Below are 15,463 nucleotides of genomic sequence, written 5' to 3'. Positions count from 1 at the left end.
TAAGTGCTAATCAAGCCTCGCTTGCATGACATTTACTAATGTTCCATTGGGCAACTAACTTTATATGGACCTATTAATACTGTTTGGACTTTATATTACTTGACATATCCCTACAGTAATATATTCCCCATATCATGGATACACTGTTGTATTGAGTAATTACAAAATCATGATAAATATGATCTTTTCACTCAGATTCCACAACAGAAAGTTTCAAAGCCATTTTCAAGCTGGCTAGACCTAAGAGATAGAAGCAGAAGGAACATTGTATAGCCCAAGTGTTATTTTCCTCCAAATTTCCCTCTTTTGAGGTATGCAAATGTTTTAACATTAGAATTATGTTCTGTGGCCTTTTTGTTTTTATTTTTAAATATATTTGTATTGATTTCAGAGAGGAAGGAGGGGGAGAGAGAGATGGAAACATCAATGATGAGAGAGAATCATCGATTGGCTGCCTCCTGCATACCCTACACTGGGATTGAGCCTGCAACCTGGAGATGTGTCCTGACCAGGAATCAAACTGTGACCTCTTGGTTCATAGGTCAATGTTCAACCACTGAGCCAAGCCAGCCTGACCTTTTTTTTTTTTTAACCCAGTATGAGACCTTTCTTCATTTTTCTTCACCTGTTCTATAATGTTATTTCCCTCTCCTGTGGCTAAATAATCTTTTCCTTTTTCTCATTACACTGATCCTCCATCCTTATTTTTTCTAGTAGAAAACCTAGGGGTACAGATACATCTAGATTCAAATTCTAGTTCCCCACATGTTAATTTTATAACCTTAGGCTAAACTATTTGATCAATGGTTCCTTGTCACCAAAATAGTAGTATTAAAACTACTTGTCAGGTTGGTTATGAAAATAAAATTGAGGTTAACTAAAATAGTCTATTAAAGTACTTGACACTTAAGAAATAGGCTTCAAACCTTAATTCCCTATTTCTATTCCTCAAAATGTAGTTTAAATGTCACCACTTAGCCCTGTTCCCTGGGCCTGTGAGCCTATTCTTATGCAAATTTTACACTTTTTTTTTTTACTATTGTTTCTTTTTAGTAAGTGTTGAGATTAGGTAGTGCATGCCCTCAATTTGTTCTTTTTCAAACTCTTTTGGGCTTCTAGGTCCTTTTACATTTTCATATACATTTTAGAATCATCTTGAGAATATTTTTTAACAGGCTGCTGGGATTTTAATTGGGACTGTGAGGAAACCGTAAAACAATTTCTCGGGAATTAACAATACTGAGTCTCTGATCCATTAATATGGCATATCTCCATTTATTTGAGTCTTTTATTACTCAGTTCTGTTTGTTGTTTTTGCTATATAGTTTTTGCACATCTTTCATTAAATTTATTAAGTATTTGTTTTTGTTTTTTGCTCCTATTGCCAATAAATAGTTTTTCATTTATTTTTCACTTTTTGGTTTGTTGCCTGGATATAACTATCTGATTATTTTTACATATTGCTCTTTTACATAGCAATTTGTATATATTATATTTTTATTAAATTCTGATTTTTATTTTGGTTATTTAGAAGTTTGTTGATTAATTTCCATACATTAAAATTTTGTAGTTTTATTTTTTCAGGAATTTCTGGTACAGTTGATCGGTGTTAGAAAAGCATTTCAGCTTGTAAAATGAATTGAGACTTGCTTTATGTCTTAATACAGTACATATTTTAGCAAATGTACCAAGTCTACTTGGTAATGTGTATACTGCAGGTGTTGGTTGTAGAGATTTATAGATGTCATTTAAGTAAATTTGGCTATTAATGTTGTTTAAATACTCTATATCCTTTTATATATTTCTTTGGCCTATGTAGTGTAGCAATTGCTGAGAGAGATTTGTGGATTTAGTTCTGTCAATTTTTGTTTCAGATTCTTTGAAGTTATGAAGATGTCTTCCTAATTCACCTTTCCTATTTTATCATTATTATGCAGTGTTTATCTTTCTTTTGGGTAACATTCTTTGTCTTAAATTTTACTTTGTGTGATTAATAGTTTATTTCTTGTGGTTACTGTTTAAATGGCATATCTTTTCTATCCAGCCACTTTTACTAGTAACTCATGTTAAAAGTAACAATATTTACAATACCTCTGGTAAATAGCATAAAGTTAAGTCATACTTGTTTTTAAATCTTGTCTGACTATGTGTCTTTAAATAATTTTACAAAATTATTGGTATAGTTGGGTTTATGTCTGCCTTTTGCTCTTTTTTTCCCTTCTATTTATACCATCTGTTTAGTATTTCTTTTTTGCTTTTCTTTATTCTTGGAAAAGTTAATTTTTAAATTATTTTATCGTCATTATTGGCTTTTAGTTATAGTTGCAGCATAATATGGGGTTTTGAAAAGAAATTACAATATGCATCCTTAAATCATAAAGTCTACCTTGAATTAGTATTTTATCACTTCACAAGAATCCTAGCGGTTTAATTTTATTTGGTGCCTCTCTCTAGACTTTGTGCTGTTATCACATATATTACTTTTACATATGTTAAAGTCTTTAAAATACCTTGTTATTATTTTCAAAGCTCTAATTGGTCTTTAATAGTTTTCTAAATACCACTTCATATTTACCTACATATTTATCCTTTCTTGTGTTCTTCATTTCATGCTTCTGACATGATCATTTCTCCTAGTTTGAAGAAACTTTCTCTAGTATTTCATATTCATTTTAGTATGAATTCCCTCAGTTTTTTTTTTAAAAAACTGAAATTGTCTTTTACTTTCATCTTTATTTCAAACTAGTGGCTCGGTGCACAAATTTGTACACATTGAAAGTGAATTAATTAGAAGAAATATTTTAATATTGCTATTTACCTGCCCCCTGATCGCCATTCCCTCCCTCTGCCTGCTGGCATCTGCCTTGGCTGGCCTGGCACTGCCCACTCCCTAACCCTGCCCTCTGCTGACTGGTCGTTCTGCTCTTCAGTCAATTTGCATATTACCCTTTTATTATATAGGATAGTTTAACTGAGCATAGAATTTTATCTTGGCAGGCTTTTTTTTTTCTTTCAGCACTTTTAAAGATGTTATTTCTTTGTCTTCTCATTTCTATTCAGAATTCAGCCATTATTTTTTTTTTTATTTTCCTCTGAATATAATATGTCTTTTGTCTTGACTGCTTTTTCTTGTATTTTCAGCATTTTGTCTTTGATGTGTCTATGTGTGAGTTCCTTTGTATTTACCCTGCTTGTGGTCTTGTCAACTTCTTGAAGATGGGTTTTAATGTCTTTCATTGGTTTTATTAACTGCCATTTAAAATTGTTTTCTGAATTTTATTTTGGTTATTTAGAAGTTTGTTGCCTAATTTCCATACATTTAAATTTGCTTTCATTATTTCATCAGATATTTTTGCAGCCTTTTGTATATTGTCTCTTTTATGGGACTCTAGTTTCACATATTAATTAGATCATTGGACAGCATCCCATTTATCTTTGATGCCCCATTCTGTTTTACTTCTCTCTCTCTCTTTCACTTTGAATAATTTTCATTGACATATACTTGCTGTGTGTAGACTGCCCTTGAGCCTACCCAATCACTTCTTAATTTTAGATTATATTAGTCAATTCAAGAATATCTATTTGGTATTTTAAAATTTCATTTCTCTGGTAAAATTTTGCATCCTTCATTCATTTTGTTCTCCTTTTCATTGTTTCCTGTAACATGTATATAATAATTTTTGAAAAATCTTTGTTAATTTTAGTATCTGGATTATTTATTGACCTGCTTTTATTGACATCCTTTATTTTGATTATAGGTCACATTTTTTAATTGTTATTTTGTATGTCCTATAATTTTTATTTGTTTGATAGATGCTTATAAAAGAATCATAAAGTTGAACTGATATTTTCTCCAAAAGAAGGCAAATATTTCTTAGTACAGAGTGTTAGAGTGAGGGGCTAATTACTTCAAGCCAAAGAAAAGTTAAAGAAAAGCAAAAGTCAGCAAGTGGCACTACATCAAAATTAAAAGCTTCAATATAGCAAAAGAAACAAACAAACAAAAAATGTAACCTACAGAATGAGAGAATATTTTTGCAAACTATATTGAGGATAAGGAGTTATTAGCCAAATATATAAAGAATTCATATAACTCAATAACAAAAAAACCCATCAGATTAAAAAATGGGCAGAAGAACCCAATAGACATTTTTCCAAAGAAGACATCCAAATGGCCAACAGAGATACGAAAGATGCTCCACATCACTAATCATCAAGGAAATATAAATCAAAACTACAGTGATATATCACTTTACACCTGTTCGAATGGTTATTATTAAAAAAAGACAGAGTTAACAAGCATTGGAAGGATGTGGGAAAAGGAATGCTTGCACACTCATGGTAGGAGTATAAATTGGTTTAGCAGCTGTGGAAAACAACCTAAGTGCCTGTTAGTGGATTAGTGGATATAGATGATGTGGTGTAGACTACAATGAACTATTCTTCTGTGATGAGAAGGAAGAAAACCCTGCCATTTGAGGCAACCTGGATGGACCTTGAGGACATTATGCTAAGTGATATATGTCAGACAGAGAGATGAACACTGTATGATATCCCTTACATGTGAAATTTTTAAAAATCCAATTAAAAACAGTAAAATTGTGGTTATCACAGGCTGGGTGGTGGGGTGGGAGAAAGGTGTATATAGACAATTATATTTTACTATAATAGTTAAACTTGCTAAGAGATTAGATTTAATTATTCTAACCACACACAATGGCAGTATTACAATATATAAATGTATCATAACCAATATGTTGTAAACCCTAATTTTATACAATGTTATATGTCAAACATGTTTTAATTAAAATTAAAAGGTTGCCCTAACCAGTTTGGCTCAGTGGGTAGAGCACTGGCCTGTGGACTGAAGGGTCCCTGGTTCGATTCTGGTCAAGGGCACATGCCTGGTTGCGGGCTTGATCCCTAGTAGGGGGCATGCAGGAGGTAGCAATCTTCTCTCATCATTGATGTTTCTATCTCTTTCTCTCCTTTCCTCTCTGAAATATAAATAAATAAATAAATAATCCTTTGGGATTTTTGTCATAGCAGAATCTCTCTGTCTGTTCTGGGCCTGATCTTTGTTGATCTGTGTCCAGATATGCAAATGACCACAATGTACAAAGAGGTCACTAATCTCTTCAAACCTAGGAAGAACTTTTCCCTCTCTGGTATTTAGTTCCTTTATACTACTTTTTAATCCACAGCTTTCCAAAGTCTTAAAAATATGATTATTTAGTTTATCTGTCATTCTCTAGCTTTTACGATGAAAGTATTGCCTATTTACATTCTTTCTCCTAAACAGAGGTCGAACTCCATACATTTCACTTTAATGATCTTGTGCTTTGGAATTCATTGTAGGATTATTATTTAATCAAACTGTATAGCAAGAATGTTTTGGTATTTTAATCGCTAAACTTTCTTTGGTATGAAGAGTAACTTATAAATTTCCATTGCACAGTGAGATTTCTAGTTTCTTCAGAAACCTTTTTTTAAAGGAGGTACTGAAATATAAATCATATAAGTAAAGATGTGATATTTTTGTAGGTTGAATAAATAGTTCAAAGAAGCATCAATTATTCTTTCAATATAGCTATTATGCTCCCATTGCTCTGGTTTGCTCAGTATTCACTTGGGTGTTATGTTTTTATAACTTTTCCCTTTGACTTCAAGATGATTTTAGAAGAGGATTAGAGAAGGTATTAAGCCTATAAAATGAAAACATTTTATAAAGTTCTAAAGATACTATTGTTCAATAATTGAAGTTTTGAAAATTCCATTTAATTGTGCCCATTGAACAAATACTAACATTAGATTACTAACTACTAGGCCAGTCATCAGTTTTCTGTCTGAAATTGTAATATTGTTTTGCAATAATCAATATAGAAATGATTGATAAGATTGTGGTCTGGAAAATTAGAGTGATTTTTAGAAAACTTAAAGTGTCTAATAGGCTATTTTATTATTGTAATCAGATTTTAATAGTGTTCTAAAACATAAAAATACATTTGTTTATAATCTATAATAATAAAAGCATAATATGCAAATCTATTGAACAACCAAACAGCAGAACGACCATCCGGATGACACGCACTGGATGACACGCACTGGTGCCAGGCCAGCCAAGGCGGGTGCTATGTGATTGGTCAAGGGGCCCCGCCATCACCCCATGATTGTCCTGTAGAGGGAGGTCTGGGCCACCCACTGTGTGGCGATTGATGGGAGGCTCTGTGGAACCAGGGAACCAGGGGTGTGTGAGGGCGGATGTGTGCAGTGCCAGGCGAGGGCCCCAACAGCCGGGGCCGGGGCTGGGGCTGGGAGGCAGCCAGGGCTGTGAAGGCCTATCGTTGCACGAATTTCGTGCATCAGGCCTCTAGTAATATATAATAGATTTTCAGCAATGTATTATTTATATTGTCAGATTTTAGTGAACGACATTTTTTAAAGAGTTTTTCATGGCCTTTATTATTCATTTGATCTGAGTAGTCTTCATTAAATAGTTTTAGGAACTGTGTTGTACATTATTTTATGGAGATTAATAAATTTAGAAAAATTCTAGAATCTATTGGTGATCATAGTTTTAATTAATATCTTTTTAAGGAGGAAGAAATTTTGGATCTTCTGGAACAATGTGAAATCGATGACGAAAAGTTGATGGGCAAAACTTCCATGCCTCGAGGACCAAAGGTACAGTACTCCTATCTTTCTTAGTATCAAAGTAGATGAGACTAAGTACAGTTGTTTCCCCTTTGTATTTGTCACTAGAGTAATGACTGACGCCACTTTCAAGGAACTGCATGGACCATGTGTGCAGTACAGAGAGAGTTGGTTATCTCACACATAGAAGTTCTATTTTGTTTTGTTTTGTTAGTTTTCCTCTTTTTGGATTCTTTTTGTAATACTAGTGAAATCCTGATGAGTCAGGACCAAGAGGGACCTAGAACTAATAGCCTTGTTTTATACTCAGTATTAATTTTTCTTCATTTCTCTAGACATATAATTACCAGAGACGTATAGTGATATAGAGAAGGCAAATCGTGACTCTAGAAAACCTTATCACAAGCCCCATATTTTGCTGACTTAGCAACATTGAAATTGTGTTAATTGACATAGGCAGCTTCTAGGAATAAAGAGAAAGCAGTCATGCGTAGAAAAATGAGCAGGTGTTTGCTTTACCTTTATCTGCACTGTGGTGATGACATGAATATGGTCTTTGGTTATATGTCAAAAAGTTCTTGCTAATAGAGCAGGGAAGAGATGAATTTGTTAAGTGTTGGGAACTTTTTCATTGTGCTCTTATTACTTTACGTTTCAGCAATACTAAGCTATGTCCTTACACTCATCTTTCTCTGTTGTCCTTTCATGCTTTTTCTATGCCTCTGTGCTTGACTGATTAGAGCCCCCCTTCCTAATCCAGCTGAATCGGTGCTACCTTTGTAGAATCCTCTTCACTCCCCTAATTAGACTTAGCTCTTCCTTCCCCTCCTCCTGCTGTATCACAAATAATGCTTCTGTAGAGCAGTTGTGACAAATAATTACTTGCATCTTTGCCTTAATGAAAGGTTGTAAGTTCCTTGAGGATAGGATGTTTTTATCTTTGCATCTCTCACACTGAGCACAGCATCTGGAACTTGGTACGTTCTCAAATACTACTAGTTAGGCCCTGGCTGGTGTAGCACCAAAAGATTGCCGGTATGATTCCCTGTCAGAGCACATGCTAGAGTTTGATTCCCGGTCAGGGCACATGCCCGAGTTGCAGCTCCATCTCCAGTAGGGGGCATGCAGGAGGCAGCTGATCATGTTCCGAGCTCACATCATTGTTTCTCTCTCCCTCTTCCTCTCTCTAAAATTCAATAAAAATATTTTTAAACCCCCACTATTAGTTACATTTGTTGAATGTGTCTGTAAGGACCTCAGTGGCGGAATGAGCAGATAGGCGAACCAAAAACCAGATTGTGGCAAATACTGTAATAAAGCGAGTGGAAAGTGTTACAGTGAGAGAAGAAAGGGATTGGTAGACTATGGATGGCTTCATAAATGCCATTTGAACTGGGTCTTTAAAAATGAGTAATGCTGTAAACATTTAAGATGGGTGAAGAATGTTTGGGTTAAAGGGAACATTCAAGGCAATGACATGGAGTTGTGACATTGCCTAGCTTGTTAGAGAAATATGAAGAATTTGGTATGACTCCAATGGAAGATTCTTGGAGAGTACAATGGTACGTGATGAACCTGGTGAAAGATACGGATCTGGTGAAGACTGGAGGTCTTGGATGTCAGGCGCTGCTCTTCTGAATTATATTCTCTCTATTGAGGCATTGTGGAAGATGCCATTGCCAATGCCTTTGGAACAATTATATTTATAGCGTATCTGTAAAAGTGAATACCTTAATGAGTCATTGCTTCACTTTGGAAAACACTGGGAAGTTTCTGAGCTTTGTATATTAATTATTGCAATTCACTTATGACCCACTTAAAAATAAAATTGGACATAAAAGTAAGTACTATGGTTTGTGCGATAACTCAATACCAGTTTGCAAATAATTCCATTTTGCAGTTAAGGCATTGTTTAGCGCAGTGATTCCCAAAGTGGGCGCTACCGCCCCCTGGTGGGCGCTGCAGCGATCCAGGGGGAGGCGGTGATGGCCACAGGTGCATTTGGGGGCATATATCTTTCTGTTTAATTGCTATTAAAATTTTTTAAAAAATTAATTTCCAGGGGGCGCTGAGTAATATTTTTTTCTGGAAAGGGAGCGGTAGGCCAAATAAGTTTGGGAACCACTGGTTTAGCGTTTATGCCACTATGACGTCTTATTAGTTATTGCTTGAACAGTGTGTTGGTCAAAATGCACATATGACACAGCTTTTAGTTTCCTCTTGTGATTCTTTAAAAGGTCAAATAGCTCACTATGTAGTCAAGCTCCCTTACAAAACCTGAAATCTGTTTGCCTCCACGAAGGAAGGCACTGTCAGTGAGACTGATTGTGCCACTGTTTCTTCTGGGTCTGCTAGACTTCCGAAGAAACGCCCTTCCTCCAGAATTCTTATTCCCCAAGGCGGTCAAGATATTTGGTGATTGTATTACTGGTAAATGACTGGTTTTTATGCATAGCACAATGAACATTGCTAGTGCTCAGTAAATATTGGACTATCAAAAGGAGAACATACTTTTAAACACAAGTTGGTACCGTCGTATATTAAATTACTTTCCTCTGGTGATTTTTCATCCTTTGCAAAGCCAATAACTGTAAGAAGATCATACTCTGGCTTACTGTGTATTCCGGGCACTTCATGCAATGCTCTTCCTTTCTGTACCTTTCATCTCACATGTTACATGAGAGGAGATGCCTTATTCCAGTGAAATCCCATGGTAGCCAAGGATTTCATTATTTATGTATGCTGACGTCAAACATTTGTGTTTGAACAGAGAACAAGAAACTTATATACAACTATGGGAACTTTCCCCAGCAGGAATAAGAGGCATATGGTATGTGTGATAAATAGTCTCTTAACATGACTGAGTTCCCAAACTGTCTTGACCTTGTTGGTTCATACTCTTTGTGAAGTAAAACTGTCCCACTTCCCTGATCTCATTCTTTCAGCGGCACTGGAAACATGATGGGGAGGTTTGAAGACAAGAGATTCTAACGGAGATATTGGAACACAGTAGTCTGGCATTTTGAATCTTTACAGTTTTACCCTCTGCATGGCACCAATCCTCCAAAAATTTATGATGTATTGATTTACATTATATCACTTTTGTTTTTCTTAAATGTAGCACAGGCAGTAAAAAGCAATGTGGTCCCATTATGGCCAGACCCTTTGTGTCATAGTTAGGAATCTTTTGAGAAAGAACCTAAGTTGTTCATAACCAATTTGGAAAGTGGACAATTAACTACAATTTTTTATTTGTAAAAATGTCCATAACAAGTTAGATATATGAGAAATACCTTAGTCCTTTTGCACATTATCTGAGTGAATTGGTTCATTGGCTTCTGTTTTAGATGTGACCTTTGTGGACGTATAGTGGTTTATCTTACTTTACTTTCTGTGGTTTATTTGGCCTCTGCTTTCCTTTTCTTTTTGTCTCTCTGCCCCTCTTGTCCTTCCTCTCTCCTCCTCCTCTCTTTCTCACAAGCATGTGCACACATATCCACAAACACATACACACACTTTGATTGAATGACTGAACATTAATGATACAACAGAGGTACATACCTGAGTCTTGATGAGTAATGGGTAACCTCTCTGTATGGAATGAAGAAAATTTGATTATGTTTCTAATTTTTATAATTTTATCTGTTTGTGATAACCTTGTCTTTTTTTAAATCATGGAGAAAAAGCATTTTCCTCATTGTGACTGAACTATGTTATTTAAGGAAGAATATTTGGCAGAAATAGAAAAATTAGTGAATTGCATTGGAGGCTAATAACAGCACTGTAGCAGTAGCACTTTGGAGGATTTTCAGGTGTCAGTGAGAAGCAACATGCATAGTGGGAAATTAAAAATAGTAATTAATCATGTTAATGTGCCTTCTTAAGAAACGTTCTGACAGTAACACCTTTTCTGTGTTTTAGCCTCTCTTTTCCATGCCTGAGAGTACAGAGGTGATGAGAAGACAGAAGTACTACAGCAGTGATAGCAGTTACGATAGTAGTGACAGCTCTTCAGAATCAGATGAAAATGAAGAGTACCAAAGTAAAAGAAGAGAAAAGCAAGTTACTTATGATCTTAAACAGCCCAACCACTGCAAAATATTCCAAACATCCAGTAAGTTAATTTCTTCTAATTTAGTGATTATCTGAAGAATTATGGAATTGAATTACAAAACTCAATAAAAGGATCTTGGGCCAAATGGATGCTTGTCCTGTGTGAGGAGACCTGAATTCTCTCCCACGCCCTTCCCTAACCAGACGTGGGTGCATCCCACAATCCCCTTCAGGGTCTGCAAGTAGAAGATGAAAGTTTAGTTGACCTAAGAATCTTTATAGTCCATTCTTCTATATTTCATAGTTTTTGTTAAGCCCTAGACATCTGCATGGGTTTATAAAATGTGATGCGTGACTGATCTGCTGATTGCCTTCTCTCTTAAGCCAATATATTCTTTCACACCCTTTCTTGCTTTTTCTACCTCCCTGCCACCCCTTTTGTTGTGTATCCTTGCCTACTTTTTAAAATATATATCTCTCTAGGTATTTGACTTGGATGTATCTGTGAGCCACACAATTGTGCAATAGTTTTTGTTTCCTCTCGTTTTCATCATGGGTAAGCGCTAAAGCTGGAGCTTTTGGTAGACTGGGGGAGTGAACAACCAGCTTCTCGGTCTCCTTCCCTTTTAGTTTTAGTCTTCTTTCTTCCTTTATTTCTTTTTACATTTTCTCTTCCATTCTCCTGTCTTTTATTGTTTTTTTGATCCCCAATGTCCACTATTGTGTCCATAATTCTTCTTTCATCCCCAAATGTCCAGTGTAGCATCCCTGTTTGCCCCGGCTCCCTTAGGTATCCCTTCCTGACACTGCAGGGCTTATTCTTATCTCTTGTTTCTCTCTTTGCCTTGACCTTCATTATCCCAGGACTTCATTAAAGGGACTGCTTCGATCATGCAATAAACACAATGTAAGCCTTTGTTCATCTCCGACAATGGTTTAATGTGTTCGCTTCCCTGATAATAGAATTTTGCCTTCAACACTTATGGCAAAATGCATGAGGAATGCATAACTAATAGATGAAGATCTTAATGGTCTTTCATTTGCTTCTAAGTTATTTCATAAAGATACCTGCTAATGTTCCTGTCTTTGAAGGTTTATATTTTTGGAGGGGAAATAATGTTGTATTATGTTCCATTGCATTTGTTTATTTATTTTCTCAATTAAGGCATCTTTATGGAGCACCTGTTCCAGAGTTTATAGTTATTTTATCAGTTTCTTCCTTTTTTTTTAAAGCTCTCTTAAGTACTTTCAGTATGTCTCTGTGTATGACTCTGTTCCTCTCAGAAGCTGGCCTTGTTTTGCCCAGATTTCACCCATTTCTAACCCCTCTTGGCTAATGTGTGCATCCCTCATAGCAATGAATTAGCAGAGAAAAGGGTAGGATTAAGAAAAATTATTCAGGTTCTCATAGCTTTGAGATTGTTCTTTGTTCTTAGACCAATAGGTTAATAAATCGATATTGGACAAATAATGCACTAAAATCTTTTTAAGTGTGAATTCTCCTTTTAAAATTAATTTAATTCAATTGCATATCTTTTAACTAAGTATTAGATTTTATTTTTATAGTCATTGGAAATTGCAATAAGGGTTTCTCTTTGTTTTATATTTTCTCTTACCCTAAGTAATATAGCCACAGACCCTTCTTGAGTTTTCTGTCCAAAGTGATGCTGATGAACAAGGACAAAGTCCAGATTATTTGTAACACTTTCTGTTGCAGATGGTTAACTTAGGAAACTCAAACCTGTTATAGTTTTGAAATATATATTTTGGGTTGATATAAGTTAGTCATATACAAAACTATATTAAATATTTTTTTCACATAATTTATTTAAATTATAACCATTTTTTTGTTAACCGACCTAAATGGCATTGGCATATCTAGCTACTTAGTTACTGTGTCTGAATTTTCAGTGTATGCATGGGAAAAATGGGAATCTTTGGCCATTCAAGAGAAAGGATAGTTTCCTTCTACATCTATGGTCAGATTATACATGTCCAAACCTCTGCCTCAACCCGCGTGGCTAGAGAGAATAAGAGACCTGAGTAGGGGTGATGGGAGATTAAGAAAAAGTAAGAAAGACACAGAGCCATTATACAAGTAAAGCTGGGACCAGCTGGGACACTGTTCTCAGATGGAGAGACAGCTACTCAGAGCTAGTGCAGCACATTTATTATATACAGCATGATACCATGAAGTTTTACTAGAGTTTAAGAAAAAGGAAATTATGTTAAATCATGCTTAAAGATTAAGCTGCATTCTTCATTTTTGTGGCTTCTCATAATTGTCAGACCTGGATGAATCTGGATAATAGCATCCACCCCTGGCGCCTGAGCTAAAGGTCAGGACTGACAACATTCCTCACCTTTGGCAAGGTATGTTTCCAGGGAATGGCTGTGTGGACACAGCAGGATTCAGCTGACAACTTTTGCTCAGGTGCTCTCCCAGGCGTGCTCCTCACAAACCACCATGTGAAGCCTTACAGGAGAGCAGGGCCCAGGTGCAGGTTGAAGAACATGCATTGGATACTTTCTTAGTAGAAGATTGATCTGGGGTATGTTCCCCACACAGCCCTTCTCTAGCAGCACTGTCCTTTCAAAATGGTGTGACTTTTTAAAAAATATATATTTTATTGATTTTTTTACAGAGAGGAAGGGAGAGAGATAGAGAGCCAGAAACATCGATGAGAGAGAAACATCGACCAGCTGCCTCCTGCACATCTCCCACTGGAGATGTGCCGGCAACCCAGGTACATGCCCTTGACCGGAATCGAACCCGAGACCCTTCAGTCCGCAGGCCGATGCTCTATCCACTGAGCCAAACCAGTTTCGGCAATGGTGTGACTTTTAAACTTAGATGGAAGTTACTAGTTTAAAGAAATGGAGGTGGTGAAAGTGTTTTTTTTTTTTTAAACATCTTTTATAGCTTGAATGAATATACTTCTTTTTACTCTTTTGAACCAAATGAGGAGTATTAGGCTTCATATCTATTCAAAAAATCATTTATAAATACACCCTTAAATATAAGGTTTATATATCCACTGCCTTTTAAAAGGTTTACATTTTTTCAACAGCTAATGAAGAGAAATATTTGGCTATCCAACTTGCCTTTATGTGAGTTTTATTAAATTATTTAACCAATAAAGATTCCTAAACAAAAGAGAATATAATATAGCACAGAAGGTATATAAAATGTATGAACTAAAAAAAGATATAAATGTTGATAATATTGAGTGATATTGTATTTTCCTATGTCAGGAATCAAATTTACCTGGAATAGTGGATTCTCTCTTTTAAATTTCCTCAATGTATAATGGGGAAGATATTCTATGGTTTTCCTACTTGTTTGTTCTGATTACAACCCTTTAGTTCCATATACTTTTTTTCATAATCTATTGCTATGGTAAATTAATCTATTTTTAAAAAATTCTTCTCACATGTGAATAAGAAGACTGTCTAGCATCACTCTTGTAATAATTATATATTTAAATTCCATTAAGATAATCTTTATATTTTTCTTTTGTGGTTTTTTTTTCCTCATGGGCCCAAAATTCTATAACTCTCTAGACTCCTGTCCATTCCTTCCTATAAATATTACCGTAAAATATTTTTCTTATAACCTACATACAGATTCTAATGATTGACCAATCTAATCCAAGGGTAAAGGATAGTAATTTCATGGTCTCATAGGAAGAGTGAGACACTGGCATTAGGTCAAGATTTAAACCTGAGCTTGGCACACTCTATTGTTGTGTGACCTTGAGAAAGTTCTTTTCCTGACCCTCCTAGTGACAGGGATTCCTGCTTCAGAGGGTTTCTGTGAGGATTAGAAAAAAAGTGTATGTAACACAATGCCTGGCTTATAAAAGGTTAGTTTTCCTTTCCATAAATGTTAGTTTACCTTTTTTCTGGTTCTTCTATGTCATATTTTGAGAACAGAAAATTAAGGGTACTATTTAAATATTCTCATGATAGCCATTCTACATACATGACATGTGTTCTGCACCAAGTTCACCATTTAAACTGAAGAATTATGCTTTGACATTTATCACCATGCCACTACCCTGTGGTCTAATTATTAGTTTCTATGGTGGGAAATTCTATTAATTACTCCTCTTCTCCATCATTGATAGGTTCCATAAGGCGTTCATTCAGTTGCCCTCGGTCTATCTCTTCTCAATCACCTTGTAGTGCAGACATCCGCCCTCTTTCTGCTCAACAAATGATGTCAGCATCCCGGACAACTTCATCGTGTCGGTCACATTCCTTAAACCGTGCTTCCTCCTACGTGAGGCATCTGCGTCATAGTAATGATGCCAACTCTAATTTTCAGGTACAGGTAAGTCGTCTACTTTGCTCCTTTTGAGATTACAGGAAGCATTGTTCTGAGATTTAGGTGGCAAAGGGATAAGTTGGGAGGAGGATAGATTGAACCTCATCATTCAGTTCATGGTATCATGGAGTTTGGATTGCTTAATCTCTCTTAGCCTATCACTTAGTATGAACTCTTATAAGGCAGACCAGAATATCACAGAACTTTAGAATGAACACTGTGAATAGCATTTTATTTTCCACTTGCTTATCTACTTATATAAAAACCCTGGGTGGTGTTCATCACGACCACCAGAACCACAACCAAATGGAAGGAAGTCAGTCCTGCAAGGGTAGTCTTGGCAACATCTGTGCCCTCCCATGAGCTGTTTCCTGGAGCTATTTCCTGTAAGGGAAGGGTTTGAGGCAGGAACCCGCCCTGGGAGCA

At 35.7% G+C, this 15,463-nt stretch overlaps 1 protein-coding gene across 4 annotated transcripts in view; it reads left to right on the top strand.

The window, feature by feature from the left end:
* Window positions 1–15,463, top strand: part of TTLL7 (tubulin tyrosine ligase like 7) — a 142,064-nt gene that overhangs the window by 83,593 nt on the left and 43,008 nt on the right. For all 4 annotated transcript variants that reach the window (XM_070405461.1, XM_070405462.1, XM_070405463.1 and 1 more), the window contains 3 exons: window positions 6,598–6,684; window positions 10,576–10,768; window positions 14,838–15,043. In XM_070405461.1, coding sequence (XP_070261562.1) covers window positions 6,598–6,684; window positions 10,576–10,768; window positions 14,838–15,043 — 486 coding nt within the window. The remainder of the gene's footprint in view (window positions 1–6,597; window positions 6,685–10,575; window positions 10,769–14,837; window positions 15,044–15,463) is intronic.

Source organism: Myotis yumanensis, unplaced genomic scaffold (assembly GCF_028538775.1).
Source record: "Myotis yumanensis isolate MYYU_CA2020_CCGP unplaced genomic scaffold, mMyoYum1.0.hap1 SCAF_2, whole genome shotgun sequence".
Lineage (NCBI taxonomy): Eukaryota > Metazoa > Chordata > Mammalia > Chiroptera > Vespertilionidae > Myotis > Myotis yumanensis.
This window is presented reverse-complemented; position numbering and strand designations above follow the sequence as displayed.